General features: G+C 41.9%; 1 protein-coding gene across 2 annotated transcripts in view; it reads right to left on the bottom strand.

Annotated features, from left to right (window-relative positions):
- The window catches only part of pemt (phosphatidylethanolamine N-methyltransferase), a 181,721-nt gene that overhangs the window by 55,887 nt on the left and 103,823 nt on the right, over positions 1-22,011 (bottom strand). For both annotated transcript variants that reach the window (XM_072559481.1, XM_072559482.1), the window contains one exon: positions 2,003-2,114. In XM_072559481.1, the coding sequence (XP_072415582.1) occupies positions 2,003-2,114 (112 nt within the window). The remainder of the gene's footprint in view (positions 1-2,002; positions 2,115-22,011) is intronic.

Genomic DNA, 22,011 nt, shown 5'->3' with positions numbered 1-22,011 from the left:
ATAGTCTTATGTTAAAACAAAGTACCAGAGATCCATACATGTCAGTCCAGATTAAAATACATTTCTATATATTTTTAAAGTATATATCATAGATATATGTGTATTGCCCATTTTCAGAAAGACCTGGACAACATTGAAGCATTGATGAAAAGTGGCATGGATGTTACTAAGTGCCAGGTAATGACTATCTCCAACAAATGAGAATCTAAACTTTTCCCTTTGACATTCCCATCCCTGAATTCCCCATGATCAACATCCTGCAGCAGGTTACCATTGACCAGATATTGAACTAGACTTGCCATACAGAGCATTGTAGCTATAAGAGAAGGTTAGAAGCTGAGAATTCTATGGTGAGTAATTCAGCTCCTGTCCCCTCAATGTCTGCCCACCATCTATAAGGCACATGTCAGGAATGATGGAATAATCTGTACTGGTTGGAGTCATCTCTGGCACATAGGAAGATAGATAGCTGTGGTTGGTAGAGATCAGTCGTCTTAGCTCCAGGACATCTTTCCAGGAATTTTAAGGATAGTGACCTCAGCCCAACTATTTTCAGTTGTTTCATCAGTGACATTCCCTCCATGATAAAGTCAGAAGTGGGAATGCTCACTGATAACTGCACAATATTCTGCACAATTTAGGACTCCTCAGATACTGGAGTAGTCCATGTTCAAACGCAACAAGATCTGGTTAATATTCATGCTTGGGCATGTAACGCTCGAGCCACACAATGTTAGGTAAATGACCATCTCTAACCATCGCCCCTTGACATTCAATAGCATTACCATCACTGAATCAACAATCTAGGGGTTACCATTGATCAGAACTGAATTGGGAATAGCCATATGAATACAGTAGATACAAAAGCAAGTCAGAAATTTGGAATCCTGCAACAAATAACACATCACCTGAATCCACAAAGCCTTTCCACCATCTTCAAGGCTCTCACCTGCCTCCAACAACACCCACGAAGCTTGACACCATTCAGGACGAAGCAACCCACTTAACTGGAATCATATTCTCTCCTTCCACTACTGATGCTCAGTAGCAGCACTATGTGCCATCTACAAGATGCCTAGATAGCACTTTCAAAACCTATGACTATTACCATCCAGAAGAACAAGGGCAGCAGATAGGTGCAAACACCGCCAACTGCAAAATCCCCTCCAAGCTACTCACCATGCTGACTTAGAAATCTATCACTGTTCCTTCAGTGTCACTTGGTCAGACTCCTGGATTTCCTCCATGAGGACAGTGCAGGTTTACCTCGAGCATTGCAGTGGTTCAAGAAGGCAGCTCACCACCCCTTCTCAAGGGCAATGAGGTTTGGGTAATAAATACTAGCCCAGCAAAGATTCCCAAGTCCCATGTATGAATATAAAAATAAGTGACTCATCACTTAAGGGCAATTAGAGCTAGTCAACAAATGCCAGTATGATGGTCATATCCAAAGAGTTCCTTAAATAAATGCTGCCAGTCCAGAAACTGTATTAACACCTCATCTTTGGTTTCTGCTTTTTAGTCAACTTATCTTTAATGTACATGATTTGGAGATGCCGGTGTTGGACTGGGGTGTACAAAGTTAAAAATCACACAACACCAGCGACGAAGGATGAAGGATGAAGGAGCGTTGCTCTGAAAGCTAGTGTGCTTCCAATTAAACCTGTTGGACTATAACCTGGTGTTGTGTGATTTTTAACTTTAATGTAGATTAATTTCATTAAAGTTCCTAAATAATGCCTTATCAGATGCTTTTTAAAATCATTCTCTGTACTTCATTGTAAATAATAATTATCAATGATCTTTAATCAAAGTGTGAAGTATTTTGTTTTAACTTGTGCAATAAAAGAATGGACAATAATAGTTACATTAGCATTCAGATCTCACTTTCTCATGAAAATTCAAGGGCTTTATGTTATGAAAGGGAAAATGAAAATTAAGAGTGAGCAAGGAAGGCAAAGACAAGAAGAAATACAAAATGATTTTAAGTCTACATACTCACATGACAGCCCAGCCCAAGTAGACTAATGTGCTCCCCCAATACATAGGGTTCTCCATGAGATTAAAAGGAAAAGACAATATCTTGGCCTCCATCAAAACTCCAAAATAGTCTCCTGTGAAAAGTAGATGCTAATTTTAGGTGGCTTGTATAAGCAGTGCAAATTATTTCTTCACCACAGCTCACAGTATGTTTGCAATGGACTATATACACAATAAAATAATAATGCTATGATAATCAAATGATGGAACCCATATTTGCAGCTTGCTTTCTTTATGGTCAAGATAAAGATGCAATTATATTGTGCCTTTCTTAAGATCAATATCCTAAAATGCCTTAATTAAGTAATTTAAGGTGTAGGTACAAGGTTTGAACACATGACAGCTAATATGCTTCACAACCAAAGAGAGCAAATGGAAGTGGAGATTCAGGAGACTTGTCCTTTGTTCAGATAAGTCTACTGCATTCCAGTCTCTCACTATGGTTCTGAGAAAGGGTCATTGGACCCAAAATGTCAAATCTGATTTCTCTTCACAGATGTTGTCAGCCCTCCTGAGTTTTTCCAGCAATTTCTGTTTTTGTTCCCAATGTAGTCTCCTTCACTGGTGAGACCAAATGCGGACTGGGGGAACTGCTTTGCAGGAGACCTCTGTTCGGTTCGTAGTAATGTCCCCATCACCCCAGTTACTTGCCATTTTAATAATCCACCATGTTGTCTTGTAAACATTCCCCACCTGGGCCTGGTACAACCTTCCAACGAAGCATAAATTTAAGCTGGAGGAATAACACCTCATTTTCCGCTTTGGCACTTTTTAGTCTTTCAGAGTGATAGAAGTTTTGCAGCATAAAGACGACCTTTGGTCATCATGTTCACACTGGTATTCAAACATCGACCTAATCTAATCTAATTTCCCAGCACTTGGCCCATAGCCTTTGGTGCTATGGCATTTCAAGTGGTCATCTGAATAGTTCCTAAATGCCTTGATGGTTCATGCATCTATTACTGTTTCACTTAGCAAGTTCCAGATACCAAGAACTGTTTGGGTGAAAACCTATCTTCAAATCTCCATTAAATCCTGCTCCTACCTTAAAACTGTACCTCTGGTTATTGACACATTTACGAAAGGGAAAAAGTTTCTCCCTATCTATACCTCTTAGAACTCTGTTCACTTTAATTAGATTGCTCCCTCACTACTACTTGAGCTTTCTCTGCTTTAAAGAAAGCTATTTAGTCTCCCTTCATAGCTGAATCACTCTAGTCCAAGCAATATTCTAGTGAATCTCCTCTGCATCCTCTCTACAGCAATCACATGGTGTGGTGACCAGAACTACACAAAGTTCTCCAGCTGTGGCCGAGCGAATATCACATATAGCTCGATCGCAACCTCAAGCTAAAAAAAGGCTGGAATAACAAAAGTGTATTGGATACAAAACATGAAATGTTTCTCTTCATGGACATTGCCAGACCTGCTGAGTTTCTCATAGAATCATACAGTGCAGAAGAGGCCCTTTGTCCCATTGAGTCTGCACTGACACATAGAACATAGAACAGTACAGCATAGAACAGGCCCTTCAGCCCATGATGTTGTGCCGACCATTGATCCTCATGTGAGGTAAACCTAATGTATGAACCCTCAAATTTCTGTGACCATATGCATGTCCAACAGTCTCTTAAATATCCCCAATGACCTTGCTTCCACAACTGCTGCTGGCAATGCATTCCATGCTCTCACAACTCTCTGCGTAAAGAACCCACCTCTGACATCCCCTCTATACTTTCCGCCAAACAGCTTAAAACTATGATCCCTCGTGTTAACAATTTCTGCCCTGGGAAATAGTCTCTGGCTATCGACTCTATCTATGCCTCTCATTATCTTGTACACCTCAATTAGGTCCCCTCTCTTCCTTCTTTTTGCCAATGAAAAAAGTCTGAGCTCAGTCAACCTCTCTTCATAAGATAAGCCCTCCATTCCAGGCAGCATCCTGGTAAACCTCCTCTGAACCCTCTCCAAAGCATCCACATCTTTCCTATAATAGGGCGACCAGAACTGGATTCCAAGTGCGGTCTAATCAAAGTTTTATAGAGCTGCAACAAGATCTCATGGCTCTTAAACTCAATCCCCCTGATAATGAAAGCCAAAACACCATATGTTTTCTTAACAACCCTGTCCATCTGGGTGGCAATTTTAAGGGATCTATGTACCTGCACACCAAGATCCTGCTGTCCCTCCACACTGCCAAGAATCCTATCCTTAATCCTGTACTCAGCTTTCAAGTTCGACCTTCCAAAATGCATCACTTCACAGGTTGAACTCCATCTGCCACCTCTCAGCCCATCTCTGCATCCTGTCAATGTCACGCTGCAGCCTACAACAGTCCTCTATACTGTCAACGACACCTCCAACCTTTGTGTCGTCTGCAAACTTGCTAACCCATCCTTCAATCTCCTCATCCAAGTCATTAATAAAAATTACAAAGAGTAGAGGTCCAAGAACAGAGCCCTGTGGAACACCACTCACCACTGACTTCCAGGCAGAATATTTTCCTTTCACTACCACTCGCTGACTTCTGTCGACCAGCCAATTCTGTATCCAGACAGCTAAATTTCCCTGTATCCCATTCCTCCTGACCTTCTGAACGAGCCTCCCATGGGGAACCTCATTAAATGCCTTACTCCATACACACCACATCCACCGGTCAACCCTCATCAACTTGTCTAGTAACATCCTCAAAGAACTCAATAAGATTTGTGAGGCATGACCTGCCCCTCACAAAACCGTGCTGACTGCCTTTAATCAAGCTATGCTCTTCCAGATGGTCGTAAATCCTATCCCTCAGAATCCTTTCTAACACCTTGCAGACGACAGACATGGGACTGACTGGTCTGTAATTGCCAGGGATTTCCCTATTTCCTTTCTTGAAGAGAGGAATTACATTTGCCTCCCTCCAGTCCTCAGGTATGACTCTGGTGGAGAGCGAGGATGCAAAGATCTTCGCAAGCGGCGAAGCAATCACATTTCTCGCTTCCCAAAGCAGCCGAGGACAAATCTGGTCTGGCCCTGGCAACTTGTCAATCTTAATGTTTGTCAAAGTTTTCAACACATCAGCTTCCTCAATCTCTATCTGTTCCAGCATGCTTACCTGCTCCTCAATGGTTTCATTCACTATGAGGCCCTTTTCTTTAGTAAAGACAGAAGCAAAAAACTCATTTAGGACTTCCCCTACCTCCTCAGACTCTATACACAAGTTACTGGATTAGTGGTGCTGGAAGAGCACAGCAGTTCAGGCAGCATCCAACGAGCAGCGAAATCGACGTTTCGGGCAAAAGCCCTTCATCAGAAACGTCGATTTCGCTGCTCGTTGGATGCTGCCTGAACTGCTGTGCTCTTCCAGCACCACTAATCCAGTATTTGGTTTTCAGCATCTGCAGTCATTGTTTTTACCTCTATACACAAGTTCCCTATGCTATCCCTGATCGGCCCTACTCTTTCTTTGATCATTCTCTTATTCCTCACATACGTGTAAAATGCCTTTGCGTTCTCCCTAAGCCTTTTTCGTGCGCCCTCCTGGCTCTCCTCAGACCATTTTTGAGCTCCTTCCTCGCCTGCCTGTAATCCTGTAGAGCTGAGCAAGATCCTCGCTTCCTCCACCTTACGTAAGCTGCCTTCTTCCTTTTGACGAGAAGCTCCTCCGCTCTCGTCATCCAAGGTTCCTTTATCTTACCCCTTCTTGCCTGTCTCAGAGGAACACATTTGTGCATCACTTGCAACAACTGTTCCATAAACAGTTTCCACATGTCTGTAGTGCCCTTTCCATGGAACAACTGCTCCCAGTCAATGCTTCCCAACTCACGTCTGATCGTATCATAGTTTCCTTTTCCCCAATTAAATATCCTCCCATTGTGCCTGCTTCTCTCCTTCTCCATAGCTATGTGGAATGTGAGGCAGTTGTGGTCACTATCACCAAAATGCTCTCCAACTGCAAGATCTGACACCTGCCCCGTCTCATTGCCAGTTCCAGTTGCTCCTCCTCACGCTTTGTCTACAGCATTAAGAACACCATTTACCAGCTCCTTTCATTTCTGAAGAGCAGTTATATCAGATTTGAAACGTTAACTATTTCTTTCTTTACTGATGCTGTCAGACCAGCTGAGTTGCTGCAGCACATTCTGATTTCATTTCAGGTTTTCAGCATCTACAGTATTTTGTTTTTATTAGAATGTAAAGTTGTTTGCTTTAAAGGCTGCAAGCAGCATCAGACACACTTGCTTTGCTCGAGGGTTATATTATCAGAGCAACCTGATTAACTTACCTCCTAAAATATCAACTACTTTCAGTCATTTACTTGTGTATTCTACAACGTGAAAATATCTCATATTCTATCAAACTGTTCAGTTTCCAAGGTGACAGTAATTGCTGCAGACTCCCACATCCTAGGCTATTCGATTATTGAAAAGATTAATGTCATGTTTTAAATTAAAAAAACAACATATCGAGGTGACATTTTTGAAATGCTTTAACTAGGTTACAAAGTCATTACCAGTATGGGGTGGGCCAGAGAGGAGTAGAGTGAAATAGCTTATAAAATAAACAGAAAATGCGGGAAATACTCTGCAAATCTGGCAGAAACCAGTTTTTGTAATATTTTCCCTTTTGGATATTTGAAAATATGTTTACACTGAACAAGAGGAATAGCAGAGAAAAGCCAGTTGTTGAGCAACTTTTCAAGCAGGATCTTGCTGCTGCACTTGGATTACTTGTTTCATCAGAAGTATCTTTAAATGTTCTCACAAGTTAACTTCATAGTACAGCTGCAGGATAAACCCAGTGCTTAGGCTTTCTGTTAGATCACTGGGGATCTGTACCTCAACTCCATTGATCAAACTTTGCTCCACAATCTTGATAACCTTTACCTGACAAAAATATTTAGATTGTCCCAATATCCTCAGACTTCTGGAATAAAAAAAACTTGTGATATTTATTAACTTTGTGTGAAAACATTTCCTGATCTTGCACTCACGTGGGCTGGCTTTACTTTGATTTTGTTTTCAATTCTGTTCCCAGGGGATTTAGTTTAGTGTAATAGACACCTACAGAAAAAGGCACTTTGACTGCTTGTGTCTATATCAGTCAAAAACAACCACCTAACTATTCCAATTCCACTTCCCAGCACTTTGCTCAAAGCCTTGTATGCCTTGCAAGTGCACATCAAAATATTTCTTAAACGTTATGAGTGTTCTTGCCGCTACCACCCTTGCAGGCAGTGAGTTTCACCATCTTCTGGATGAAAACATTTTTCCTCACATCTTCTCTAAACCTAATGCACTATACATTAGATCTATGCCCCCTAGTCACTGATCCCGCCATCATGGGGAAATGTTTCTTCCTGTCTGCCTTATGTAAGCTGCTCATAAATGTATACAGCTCGATCATGTCCCCTCTCAATCTCCTCTACACTAAGGAAAGCAACCTCAGTCTGTCCAATCTCTCATCTCTCCAACCCAGACAATATCCTGGGAAATCTCCTCTGCACCCTGTCCAGTGCTATCATATCCCTCTTATGATGCACATTTCAGCATTGCACACAATACTGTAGCTGTGGCTGAACTGCATTTCATGTAGTTTCAGCATAATGTCCCTGCTCTTAAACTTTTTGCCTTGACTAAGAAAGGCAAGTATACCTTATGCCGTCTTAACCACTTTATCAACCTGTCCTGCTATTGTTAGGGACTGGTGTACTTGCACACCATGGTCCCTCTGATTCTCAATGCTTCCCAGGGTCCTACCTTCCATCATCTATTTCCTTGTCTTGCCCAGGTGTGTTACCTCACAGTTAATGTGGAATCAATCCCATTTGCCACTGACTAACCCTTCTATGTCGTCTTCTAGTCTAACGTTATCCTCCTCATCATTTTTTGTATCATCTGCGAACTTACTGATCAACCCTTCCCATTCAAGTCTAAATAGTTTATATAAACCACAAAGAGCAAGGGCCCCAACAGTGACCCCTGTGTGATCCTAATGGATGCAGGCTTCCAGTCAGATAAACATTCCTCAACCATCACCCTCTGCTTCTTGCCACTCGGCTAACTGCGGATCCAATTTACCAAATTTTCTTTGATATCATGGGCTCTTACTTTTGTTATCAATCTCCCACATGGGACCTTACCAAAGTCTTGCTGTGGCCAAAGAGGAACCTAAAATTTTTGCAAGTGTCCCTATTTCCCCTCGTCTCACTCAACAATCTGGATACATTTCATCTCCCCCTGGAGATTTAGCTACTTTTAAGCCTTCCAGACGACTCATAATATTCTCTCTGTTTATGTTAATTTTAATTGTATCATAAACCTTCTCTGATTCCAATACCCATATTGCTCCTCTCATTAGTAACACCAATCCAAAGCATTCATTGAAAACCCTACATACATCCTCTAGTTCTGCACACAAGATACCACTATGGTCTTTAATGGGCTCTGCTGTTTCCCTCATCCTTTTACTCTTAATGAATCTGTAAAACAACTTAGAACTTTTCTTTATTTTACCTGCCAGTAGCTTTTCATACCCCCTTTAATTCCTTTTAAGTTCTCTCTTGCACTTTCTAAACTCCTCTGGAGCATCTGCTATTTTGTGACCTTGGTATCAGGCATGACTCTCACTTTTTGGCATCCTATTGAATCCTCTATCAAATTTTAATCACATCACTCCCATCTTTGAGACACAACGCTATGAAACCTGTTCTCCTAATTTTCTGAGTTTAGTGCACCAGGGAAATAAACGTTAGGGGGCGTACATATTATCTTCTGAACTTAAGTTTTGAAAAGGTTAAGTTAATATGAAACTAGGGTTCTGAATCTAAATAAAGGGAACTACAAGCTTATGAGGGGCAAGTTGGCAATGATGGATGAGGACCCTTAAAAAAGATTTGCTTTGTATAGGCAATGGTTAATATTTAGGGAACGTGTGCATGAATTACAACAATAATTCATTCCTATCTGGTGCAAAAGTGAAATAGGTAAGATTATTAAGCATGGTTTCCAAAAGAAACATGGATCAAAAGAAATGGTTGCAGAATTGAACACATATTTGAGTTCTGCCTTCATAAAACAGGACAAAAAATATTTCCCAGAAGTGTTAGGGAAACATGGATCTAGTGAGAGGGAGGAATTAAAGAAAATTAGTATTAGCAAATAAAATTGGCGCTGGGGAATATAATGGGGGTAAAAGCTGACAAATTCCCACGGCCTGACAATCTACATCATTGAGGCCTTGGAAATACTGATGTGTTGGTGGCTGCTTTCCAAAAGTCTATGGACTCTGGAGTGGTTCCTACAGATTCAAAGGCGACAAGTATAACTCTCTTTTTGTAAAAAGTGGGATAAAGAAACACAACATCAGCAATGGGGTAAAGGCTACATCGATTATAAGAGATGCGATAACTGAACCCTTGGAAAAAAATAAACTAAGTCAGCATGGATTTATAGAAGAGAAATCATGTTTAACACATTTACTGGAAAATGTTTGAGGATATAACTCATTGAATAGATAAGGGAGAACCAGTTGATTTGGATTGTAAAAGGTTTTTGATAAAGTTCTACATATAAGGTGAAGGGACAAAATTAAAGCACAGAGGATTTGGGGTAATATATTGACATGGATTGAGAATTGGTTAACAGACGAGGAACAGACAGTGGGAATATATGGATTTTTTTCTGGGTGGCTTGTGGTGTACTTGGCTGATATTAGGGATGACAAGATGCAGTATGACAGGAAATTAATTTGACTAGGAAGAATGAGAGTAGAAATGATTAAAACAAATAATATTCAAAGCAATGGACTGACTACTTGCAGGGAGAATGCTTCCCTGATTGGGAGTCTAGAACTAGGGTCCAGGATATACAATAGATCATTTAGGACAGAGACGAAAAGAAACATTTTGACTCAGAGGGGGTCAACCTGTGGAATTCACTACCACAGAAGGCTGTGGAGGTCAACTCACTTAGTACATTCAAGATAGATTTGGAATCACACAGTGCAGAAGACGCCCTGTACAGCGGCCGGGGGGGGTGGTGGTGAAGAGACAGAGAGTGGTGTTGCAAATGGCCCGGAGTTACACTATGTAGTTAATAGTTTAATAGACGTTATGGTCTAACTTTTCCTGGAACTTTTACTTTCTGAAGTCAGATTTAAATGGAGCCTTTCAGAGGGTTTCATGCATACAAGAATTGCATAGTGGAAAACTGAATTTCCTGATAATTCCTTCAGAGAATGCTTCGATGGAGATTCCACAGGGTCTCTACATGCAGGACCCATGTGAAAGAATGACTGTCTGACCACTGGAAAATCCAGGCCAAAATGATCAAGAATTGGTAACTGCAGGAAAGCCTTCACCAAATGGAAAAGGTTTACTTTTATTGAACAGCAGCAAAAGTGAAGAAACAAACAAAAGCCACATTTGCTTCTGGTGAACAAACAGGGTTCACATGTCCTTCACGTCAGAAGAAATTCATAATTAATGTATAATCATTGCAACCATTCACATCTATTGGAACCAGTATCGGTATCAGTTAAGTGCATCGACCTGTTGCGCCTAGCACTGCATTGCTCTATCATGCCAAAGGTAATCTCCAGCATCCGCAGTCCTCAGTTTTGCCTCGCATCTGTCATCACTCAGACAAATGTCAGCAGTTGTGGAGGGCAGCTCTAGTCCAGCAGTGTTGTCTGGGTGTACAATGGGCTTTTTAAATATGGCACAGACTCAAGGGATACTGGTGAATTCTGGGATATCCACGGAGTGACGAGTTGTTCTGGGAATGACATGTGCTAGGCGGGGAGGAAATTAGGTATGAGAGAATCCATAGCCAGGGCAGCGGGTAATCAATGAGATAAGTTTGGCAAGATAAGGCGAGAAATCCCGCAATGCCTCATGGCGAGAATAAGTCCAAAAAATTCAAAGCAACTTGGAATCGGCCAGAAAAGTAGCAAGATTTAGTTCATTGGCATCATGGCAGTTTCAATGGTACTTAGTGAAGACTTCTAAGCTGTGGCACCAATCATCAAAAATGACCCGTAGATTGATGGAATGGAACACTTTCCCATTGAAGAAGTCAGTTTCATTATGATATGGTATTCTAAATGGGACGTGTGTATAAGCTATGGTGCCCTGGCAAAGCCTATTTCTCAGGCTGTAGCACTACCCTTGTCATGGGGAAATGAAATGCTGCAGTGTGTTCTGATACAGATTGGATCAGGTACTGGGATTGCAGGTGCATCCATTCCTCTATTTCTCTGTGCTTTTGTGGCACCATGACCACAGCAACAATGACCATTGGTGAATGTCAGAAGCAGAACAGGCCCTTAGTGATATAAGCAGTCAGCATTCACATCACTTACAAACGATGGTGTAGCCTACTCCTTCATACAGGGGAACATGATAGCACCATGGAATGTCTCTATACAGGCTTCTGACATAAAGGACCTTATTCCAATGAGTGCAGCACAAGTCATGTCATGCAAATGCTGTATGAAATAAAATGTGGCATTATTAGTGATACCTTGTCCTCCCAGCAGCATGTTGGCGAATGCTTATATTTTAAAGGTAGAGGAAATCAGTTCCATGTCCCATTGATCTTGAACTGTCTTTGCGTACTGCGCCCCACCGTTGCCACTTTTTAGATCACCCGCAAATACTTCCAGGTTATTACAGAGGGTGGGGATGTTGAAAGGCAAAGATTTCTGATGTAGCCTCTCAGAACATGTACAGAGTTAACAACTGTCAGTGCTATTACTAAAAATGGTTCTAACTAGCAGAGCCAGGGCAGCAGACCAAAGAAGCACCCAACCCCAAGCTCCATTTTGACTGCATCCATAAGTAATAGCAACAGTAGTAGGCCGTTCAGCCCTTCAAGCCTGCTCTGTCATTCAATAACAATGGCTGATCTGATGTTTCTCACATCCACTTTCTTGTGTTTTTCCCATAACCTTTGATTCCCTGATGGACCAAGGATCCACCTCAGCCTTTAAATGTACACAATGACTCTGTCCCCACAGCTCTCTATCACAAGGAGTTTCAAAGATCCTCAACCCTCAGTGAAGAAATTCCTCATCTCAATCTTAACTAGCACCCCTTTATTCTGAGAATATGCCCCCTGACCTCGACTCTTTCACGAGGGGAAACATTCTCTCAATATTTACCCTGTCAAGCCCCTTAAAAACCATACACGTTTTAATGAGATCACCTCTCATTTTTCTAAACTTCAGTGAGTAGAGCCCCAACCTGTTTAGCCTTTGTTCATATTAGGCAGCAGTGTAGTGAACATGCTCTGAGCTGCCTCCAATGAAATGAAAATGTTTCTTTAAATAGGGGTCCAAACTGCTCACAATACTCTGAATGTGGTTTCACCAGGACCTTGTACAGTTGCAGTAACACTCCCCCCTACCCTTATACTCCAATCCCCTTTAAATAAGGGCCAACATTTCATTAGCCTTCTTGATTACCTGCTGCAGTGTGCGAGCTTTCTGTGTTTCATGCACAAGTAACCCTAAGTCTCTTTATGTTGCAGTTGTATGCAGTTTTTCTCTATTTAAATAATATTCTGTACTATTGTTCTTCTTTCCAAAATGAAGAATTTAACATTTTTACACATTTTAATCCATTTGCCAACATTTTGCGCGTTTACTTGACCTATGAATATCTCTCTGTAAACTGTTTCTATCTCTCTCACAACCTACTTTTCACCTTCTTTTGTGTTGTCTACAGATTGGGCTAAAGTACATTTACTTTCTTCCTCCACATCATTAATATATAGTGTAAACAGTTGCGGTCCCAGTACTGATCCTCTGGAACCTCACTGGTCACAGGTTGCCAACCAGAAAAAGAAACCTTTATCCCCACTCACTGTTTCCTACCCTTCAGCCAACTCTTGGACCCAATTCTTGGACAAATTCTCTGCAACTGGATCCTCAGTGTCCTGACCCACAGGCCACATTCAGTGAAGAATGGGGACAATATTTCATCCTCACTAACACTCAACACTAGAGCCCCACCAGAGGTGCATACTCAGTCCCTACTGTACTCACTGTATACCCATTATTGCATCGCTTAATGCCATTTACAGGTTCGCTGATGACACCACTACAGTCAGTCAAATCTCAGATGACGACGAAACAGACTACAGACGGGAGGTGGAAGACCTGGAAAAATGGTGCACTGAGAACATCCTAGCTCTCAATGCCAGCAAAACCAAGGAACTCATTATTGACTTTTGGCAGGTGGTTACTCATGTCCCCCTACACATTAACAACACAGAGGTGGAAGAGGAGTGTCAACTGGAGAGTGTCAAGCTCCTGGGAGTGGTCATCCACAACAAGCTTTCTTGGACTCTTCATGTGGACGCATTGGTTACAAAGGCCCAACAACATCTCTTCTTCCTCAGGCAGCTGAGGAAATTTGGCATGAGGGTGGTACCCTTGCTAACTTTTATAGATGCGCCATTGACAGCATTCTGTCTGGATGTATCACTAACTGCTATGGCAACTGTATCATTCAAGATCAGAGACGGTTACAGAGAGTGGTGAACTCGGCCCGGACAATCACAAAGGCCAACCTCCCATCTAGAAAATCCATCTACCAGGCCCGCTATCAAGGAAAGGCCACCAGAATTCTCAAAGATCAATCCCACCCTGTACCTGTGTTTTTATTTTTGCTGCTGCTTACCTACTATTTACTACCTATGCTCCAGAACTATGGTCTGCCTGTACTGCTTGCGAGACAAAGCTTTTCACTGTGTCTCGGTACACATGACAATAAATTCACTTCAATTCAATTCTCTAATCATACCAATGTATCACCTCCAAAACCATGGATTATTATCTTTTGACTTAACCTTTCATAAGGTATCTTGTTAAGCATTTGGAAGTCCAAATTCAACACATCTAATGGAGTCCCTCTATTTATTCTGGTTGAGACTTCCTTGAAAAACTGTAATAAATTAGTCAGACATAATTTCCTTTTCATGAAGTGATGCCGACTCTGCTTGGTTGTGGAGACCAGAGACCAAACTCAGAATTTGAGTTTCTGTGCACCTTCACTCTGAGTCTCACTAACGTCATGCGTCTATTTTCTTTCACACAATGCCACATGAGTAACTGCTCAATGATGCACTTAATGCATGACCTACAATATTAATATTTCAAATTTCACACAAGCACAATATTTTAAATGCACATTATAGAATCATACAGCACTGAAGGAGACTATATGGCCATCATGCTCCTTTGCCAGGTCTCTGAAGGAGTTGCTAATTAGTTTTACTTCCTCACTCTTCCCCCAAAGCCATTTGGAACATTATTCTTGGATCTGCTGCTTCTACCTTTTTAGGCAGTGAATTCCAGATCATAACAATTTGCTGAGTCTTTATCCTTGCATTTTGCTAACAATCTTAAAACTGTTACTGACCCCTCTGCAGTGGGAGCGGTTTCCCTTTATTTATTCCTATCAAAATTCTTCATAATTTTGAACAGATCTATTAAATGTCACTTAACTACTTCTGCTGAAAGGAAACCAGTTTTAATTCTTCTACTTTCTCCATGTAACTGAAGGCTCTTATCTCTAGTACAGTTCAGGCAAGTCCCCTCCTTATCTTCATCATGACTGTAACATTTCTGTCCAATGTATAGCTCTCATGTTTGCTCAGCAAAACATGCCTGTAAGAGTAAGTAAACACAACATTTTTCAAACTTTAAATTTAGTTAATTTTGAACAAATAAGTTAAAGGCTGAATATCTTAAACAGTTGCTGCACAATTTTTACAATGTTCACAAGATTTACAACTCTCAGCAGATTAATTTATGACTTAAAGAAGAGCAATAAACGTTATTATCTACATGAATCTGAATTTTTAAACTATGATTCTTTTTCACTTTATGACAAGCGTTTTTCCCAAAGTGTAAATGTTTTATTTAATGTAATGGATCTCAAGAGATGTAAGATTATTTGATGTAATACAGCTGTTGAAAATAGCTCGCTACAAAACTTTACATAGCTGCAACCTGGTTTAATCAAACCAATATAGTTGAATAGCTGTCATTTTGTATCAAAGAAACAGTTGGTTAATGATTCTGTATGCATGTGAAGACTGCAAAGTGAAAAATGCATTATAAAGTTAGACAGCCTTGAGACAATTCACAACAAGCTCCCACATATTCTCAATACAGTGTTACTAAACATTTTTTTATCCTTTTGGCATCAGAAAATAACAATTTAGAGTAAATATCTGTTCAGTAACCTCTATCATATTTGAACATTACCATATGTGTACAGGGAAGCACTGCATAAGTTAAATAAAAAAAAGAGAAAAGATGCATTTCAAATTGTTATTTCTACAGTTATTATCTACTTACTCCAAAAATGCGTAATCAAGACACAGTATCAAAAAAAAAGTGTTTGTAGTTTTCTCTTTACAGGTTTGGAGACTTTTTAATACTAAATAAGATTTCAAAATCCTTTAAAAAATGTTTCAATGCTTATCATTGGTATAAAAAGGTCTTGGAAAAGCCTAGGCTTACATTGAGATATATTAGAAATGCTGCCACATTTGGATATCTTGTATGACACTTGTGCCAAAAGTATCTCTGCAATGTTCACACAAAGTGCCTGTGTAAAGCAGCAATATTCAGTCCCTTGGGTCAGCTCTGGTATTCTATTAGATCAGTGTTGATCAGTCATTTAGCTCCACTAACCTGTCTTTACTAATTATTCCTTGACATCTTAATCTAACAAACATCTTTTCAATTGTAATCGTGCAAACTTCTAATTGTTCTAGCATTAGGTAGAATCGGCATCACTTCATGAAAAGGAAATTATGTCTGACTAATTTATTACAGTTTTCAGGGAAGTCTCAACTAGAATAGATAGAGGGACTCCATTAGATGTGTTGAATTTGGACTTCCAAAAGATGCTTAACAAGGTACAACATGAAAGGTTAAATATTAACATTATAGGTCATGCATTAAGTAGGTGCAGGGAATTTGGATGACTAGAGAAATTGAGGTTTTGGTTAAGAAAAAGAAGGAAGCATATGTCAAGTATAGATTGCAGAGATCGAATGAATCCTTAGAAGAGTATAAAGGCAGTAGGGGTATACTTAAGGTGGAAATCAGGAGAAAAAAGGCAGCATGGTAGCTCAGTGGATCGCACTGCTGCCTCATAGCGCAAGGTGAATCTCACCTCAGGTGACTGTCTGCGTGGAATGTGCACATTCTCCCCGTGTCTGTGTGGGTTTCCTCCGAGTACTGCGGTTTCCTCCCACAGTACAAAGATGTGCAGCTTAGGTGAATTGGCCATGATAAATTGCTCATAGTGTTAGGTGCATTAGTCAGAGGGAAATGGGTCTGAGTGGGTTACTCTTCGGATGGGGTCGGTGTGGACTTGTTGGGTCGAATAACCTGTTTCCACATTGTAGATAACCTAAACTAACCTAATCAAAAAAGGGGATATGAGATACCTTAGCAAACAGGGTTAAGGAGGATCCAAAGCGATTGGATTAAGGACAAAAGGGTAACTCGGGAGAGAATAGGGCCCTTCGAAAATCAGGCAGAGGTGGGTACTGTAGATGCTGGAGATTAGATCAAGATTAGAGTGATGCTGGAAAAGCACAGCCAGTCAGATAGCATCCGAGGAGCAGGAAAATCAAGGTTTTGGGCAAAAGCCATTCGTCAGGAATGAGCTCATTCCTGAAGAAGTGCTTTTACCTGAAATGTCGATTTTCCTGCTCCTCGGATGCTGTCTGACTGGCTGTGCTTTTCCAGCATCACTCTAGTCTTGACTCCCCCACCCCACCCCACCCCCCTCAAAAATCAGTAAGGCTGCCTGTGTGTGAAACCGTAGGAGATGGCAGACTTACTAAATGAGCATTTTGCATCAGTGTTTACGATGGAGAAGGACATGAATGATATAGAATGTGAGGAAATAGATGGTGTCCACATTAGAGGTGGTTGTGCTGGATGTCTTAAAATGTCTTAAAAGGCAGAAAAATCCCCAGGACCTGATCAGGTGCACCCGAGATCTCTGTGGGAGGTGAGGGAAGTGATTGTTGGGTGCAGGTGAGGTGCCAGAAGATTAGAGATTGGCTAATGTGATGCCATTGGAAAGGTGGTAAGGAAAAGCCAGGGAACTATAGACCTGTGAGCCTGACGTCGGTGGTGGGCAAGTTGTTGGAGGGAGTCCTGAGGGACAGGATTTACATGTATTTGAAAAGGCAAGGACTGATTAAGGATATGCACCATGGCTTTGTGTGAGGGATATCATGTCTTGCTAACTTGATTGAAATTTTTTGAAGTAGTAACAAAGAAGATTGATAAGGGCAGAGCGGTGGATGTGATCTATATGGACTTCAGTAAGGCGTTCGACAAGGTTCCCCATGGGAGACTGGTTAGCAAGGCTAGATCTCATGGAATACAGGGAGAACTCACCATTTGAATACAGAACTGGCTCAAAGGTAGAAGACAGAGGGTGGTGGTGGAGGATTGTTTTTCAGACCAGAAGCCTGCCACAGGATCGGTGTTGGGTCCACTACTTTTCGTCATCTATATAAATGATTTGGATGTGAGCATGAGAGGTGTAGTTAGTAAGTTTGCAAATGACACCAAAATTGGAGGTGTAGTGGATAGCAAAGAAGGTTACCACAGATTACAATAGGATCTTGATCAGATGGGCCAATGGGCTGAGAAGTGATGTTGTGAAACTTGAAAGGGTTCAGAAAAGATTTACAAGGTCGTTGCCAGGGTGGGAGGATCTGAGCTACAGGGAGCGGCTGAACAGGCTGGGGCAGTTTTCCCTGGAGCGTCGGAGGCTGAGGGGTGACCTTATAGAGGTTTACAAAATTATGAGGGGCATGGATAGGATAAATAGGCAAGTCTTTTCCCTGGGGTGGGGGAGTCCAGAACTAGAGGGCATAGGTTTAGGGTGAGAGGGGAAAGATATAAAAGAGACCTAAGGGGCAACTTTTTCACGCAGAGGGTGGTAAGTGTATGGAATGAGCTGCCAGAGGAGTGGTGGAGGCTGGTACAATTGTAACATTTAAGAGGTATTTGGATGGGTATATGAATAGGAAGGGTTTGGAGGGATATGGGCTGGGTGCTGGCAGGTGGGACTAGATTGGGTTGGGATATCTGGTCGGCATGGACGTGTTGGACTGAAGGGTCTGTTTCCATGCTGTACATCTCTATGACTCTAAGTGGTAGATGGAGTTTAACTTAGATAAATGTGAGGTGCTGCATTTTGGGAAAGCAAATCTTAGCAGGATTTATACACTTAATGGTAACATCCTACGGAGTGTTGCTGAAGAAAGAGACCTTGGAGTGCAGGTTCATAGTTCCTTGAAAGTAGAGTTGCAGGTAGATAGGATAGTGAAGAAGGCGTTTGGTATGCTTTCCTTTATTGGTCAGAGTATTGAGTAGAGTTGGGAGGTCATGTTGCGGTTGTACAGGACATTGGTTAGGCCACTTTTGGAATAGTGTATGCAATTCTGGTCTCCCTCCAATCGAAAGGATGTTGTGAAATTTGAAAGGGTTCAGAAAAGATTTTCAAGGATGTTGCCAGGATTGGAGGATTTGAGCTATAGGGAGAGGTGGAATAGGCTGGGGCAGTTTTCCCTGGAGCTTTGGGGGTTGGGGGGGGGGGGATGACCTTTCAGAGGTTTATAAAATCATGAGGGGCATGGATAGGATAAATAGACAAGGTCTTTACCCCAGGGTGGGGGAGTCCAGAACTAGAGGGCATAGGTTTAGGGTGAGAGGGGAAAGATAGAAAAGAGACCGAAGGGGCAACCTTTTCATGCAGACGGTGGTGCGCGCATGGAATTAGCTGCCAGAGAATGTGATGGAGGCTGGTACAACATTTAAAAGGCATCAAGATGGGTATATGAATCGGAAGAGTTTAGAGGGATCTGGGTAGAGACTAGGGTGGTGGAAAAGCACAGCAGGTCAGGCAGCATCCAAGGAGGAGCATTGATGTTTCAGGCATAAGCATTTCATCCAGAATCCTGATTAAGGGTTTTTGCCCGAAACGCCAATTCTCCTGCTCCTCGGATGCTGCCTGACCTGCTGTGCTCTTCCAGCACCACACTCTCAACTCTGATCTCCAGCATCTATAGTCATTGTTTTCGTTTAGAGTGATCTAGGCCAAGTGCTGGCAAATGGGACTAGATTAGGTTAGGATATCTGGTCAGCATAGACATGTTAGAATGAAGGGTCTGTTTCAGAGCTGTACATCTCTATGTCTCTTTGAGTCTAAATGATGGAAGAGTAAATATGGAAAAGTACATTAGCACCGAAGCGGGAGTCAACTTGTTTTTAATTCCTCTTCCCAGATTCCTTGAGCAATTTTTTACTTGTTAGTTTGCTATGCTTCCATTTTCATACGTTAACTTTCACAGCCTTCAAATATTCATTTTTAAAAACTTTCTTTGCATTCTCTTACCTCCTATAGCTCACTTAAGTGCCTCTAAGGCTAATCTATTTATTTTCACACAAGTATATGTACAAGCAGACATGCAACTTCATGGGGGCGGACACTAATCTCCGCATTCTTTTTATTTCCTTCGTTTCAAATAATAGTTTTAGTTTTGCAAAAGCCACATATCCAAAAAGTTATCTCATCTGCTCTTTTTACAGATGCTGCCTGACCCGCTGAATGTTTCTTGCATTTTCTAATTTGCTTCAGATCTCCAACATTTGTAGTTTCTTGCCTTTTATTAGTTAGTTGACTGATCAACAACAGCAACAGAACATTTCAACTCATGGACCTGACTGGACTTTTCTGTGAACGAATGGCGCCAAACGTTTGTTGCAATGACCTTGACCATGAACTTTGAGGGTTTCCGAATGATTACATCATTTCACCACAGCCAAAAAGCACAGCGCCCTTCACAGGGACCTTGGGCCTCTTTGACTTGAGGGAGATTTTTATATATATTTTATCATAGGATGTGGACATCACTGGCTAAACCAACATTTATTGCCCGTTGTTAATTGCTTTTCAAACAGATGGTGGTGATTGATTGCTAGACAGTTTAGAAAAATTATTACCCATCTGTTCCTGCAATTTCATACTTCATTGTTGACATTTCCCAAGGACTGTTATACAGTCGATCCCATTATGAATACAAGCTTCAAAATCGTCAAAACCATTTATTTAGATGGGAGTGAACTCACATTTTGACTGAGTTTTGAGAAGCTATTAAAGGATTATCTGTTTTTGATGTGGTTTGTGGGGGGTGGTGGGTAGTTCTGGTTGGGATGCTCTTCAGAGGGTAAGCCTGCTTCCATACTGTAGGGATTTTGTGATTCTTCTCTATCTCATAGCCCTTGATCCCCTTATTAGTCTATCTATTTATCTGTCTTAATTACACTCAATGAGGTCCACAGGTTCACCACCTTCTGACTGAAGAAATTCCTCATCTCAAGCATACAAGGTACAAGTCAGGACTGTGATGAAATGCTCTCCACCTGCTGAGCTGAGACAGCTCCAACAATACTCAAGAAACTTGACACCATCTGGGTCAAAGCAGCCCGCTTGATTGGCGCCACATCTGCAAGCATCCATTCCCTCAACCATTGATGCTCAGTAGCAGCAAAGTGCACCATCTAAAAGATGCACTGCAGAAATTCTCCAAAGATTCTTAGCACCTTCCAAACCCACAAACAATTCCATCTAGAAGGTCAAGGGCAGCAGATACATAGGAACACCACCACCTGCAAATTCCCTTCCAACATTCATCAACCTGACTGGGAAACATAATTACTGTTCCTCCACTGTCGATGGATCAAAATTCTGGAATTCTCTCCTTAATGGCATTTTAGGTTGACCTACAGCACATAGACTGCAGCAGTTCAAGAAAACAGTTTAGCTCCATGCTCTCAAGGGCAACTCGGGATGGGCAATAAATGCTGCCCAGCCAGGCACGCACTTTCCACAAGGAAGTACAGCTATTGAATGAGAAGGGACAAAGTTGTCATCATGACTCAAAGCCATGTAGTTGCATTGATAACCCAGGGGGCCCTTCTGTCTGCACAGGCCAGAAATGCTGAGAGTCTTCATCTGAAGTAACTTGACCCTCTTCAGCTTCCAAAATTCGGAGGGTCTAGCTACTAATGTCCTGAGTGGAAAGCAGAGGTGCTTGTCTGTGATTCCACCTCTGGCTGGCTGCTCGGTGGCATAACTTTGTCTCCTTATGAGCATGGGGCATGTGAAGTGGGGTCAAGGATCCCTACCTGCCTCTTGTCATGAAGGCAGAGTGGGTAGGACGAGTGTGCACTCCTCTCCAGCAGCCCCTGAGAATGATGGGCCTGGCAGCTACCAACATCTCCACAGAGGCAGCCATAGAGTTACAGGATTCGCTGCACTGATGCAGCTTCTGGGAAATGAAGGTCATTGCTTCCCACATTCCTGTCCATTGATCTTGCCCCTCCCTGTGCATATGGATGAAATCCCCGATTGTCAACATCACATACTCCTCTCCTGCCTGCAATTGAGCTGGTGCCTGGTCTGCAGTAGTCTGCAAAAATCACAGTTTGTGAAAGCACAGTCTCTAAGACTGATGTTCCCACCTAGGTGTCAGTGTTTGAGATGCCAGGGACTGCAGGAGGCAGCATTCGGTATTCTCACCCTCAGAGGCTGAGGATGGCACTTCTGTTGGAGCTGGGGATTTCTGAACAGAGGTCACAGAGTCATAGAGATGTACAGCACAGAAACACACTCTTGGGTCTAACCCGTCCATGCTGGCCAGATATCCCAACACAACCTAGTCCCATCTGCCAGCACCCGGCCCATATCCCTCCAAACCCTTCCTATTCATATACCCATCCAAATGCCTCTTAAATGTTGCAATTGTACCAGCCTCCACCACTTCCTCTGGCAGGTCATTCCAAATACCTACCACCCTCTGTGTGAAAAAGTTGCCCCTTAGGTCTCTTTTATGTCTTTCCCCTCTCACCCTAAACCTATGCCCTCTAGTT

Source organism: Chiloscyllium punctatum, chromosome 40, assembly GCF_047496795.1.
Source record: "Chiloscyllium punctatum isolate Juve2018m chromosome 40, sChiPun1.3, whole genome shotgun sequence".
Classification (NCBI taxonomy): Eukaryota; Metazoa; Chordata; class Chondrichthyes; order Orectolobiformes; family Hemiscylliidae; genus Chiloscyllium; species Chiloscyllium punctatum.
The sequence above is the reverse complement of the archived record's forward strand: the minus strand, read 5'-3'. Positions and strand labels throughout refer to the sequence as shown.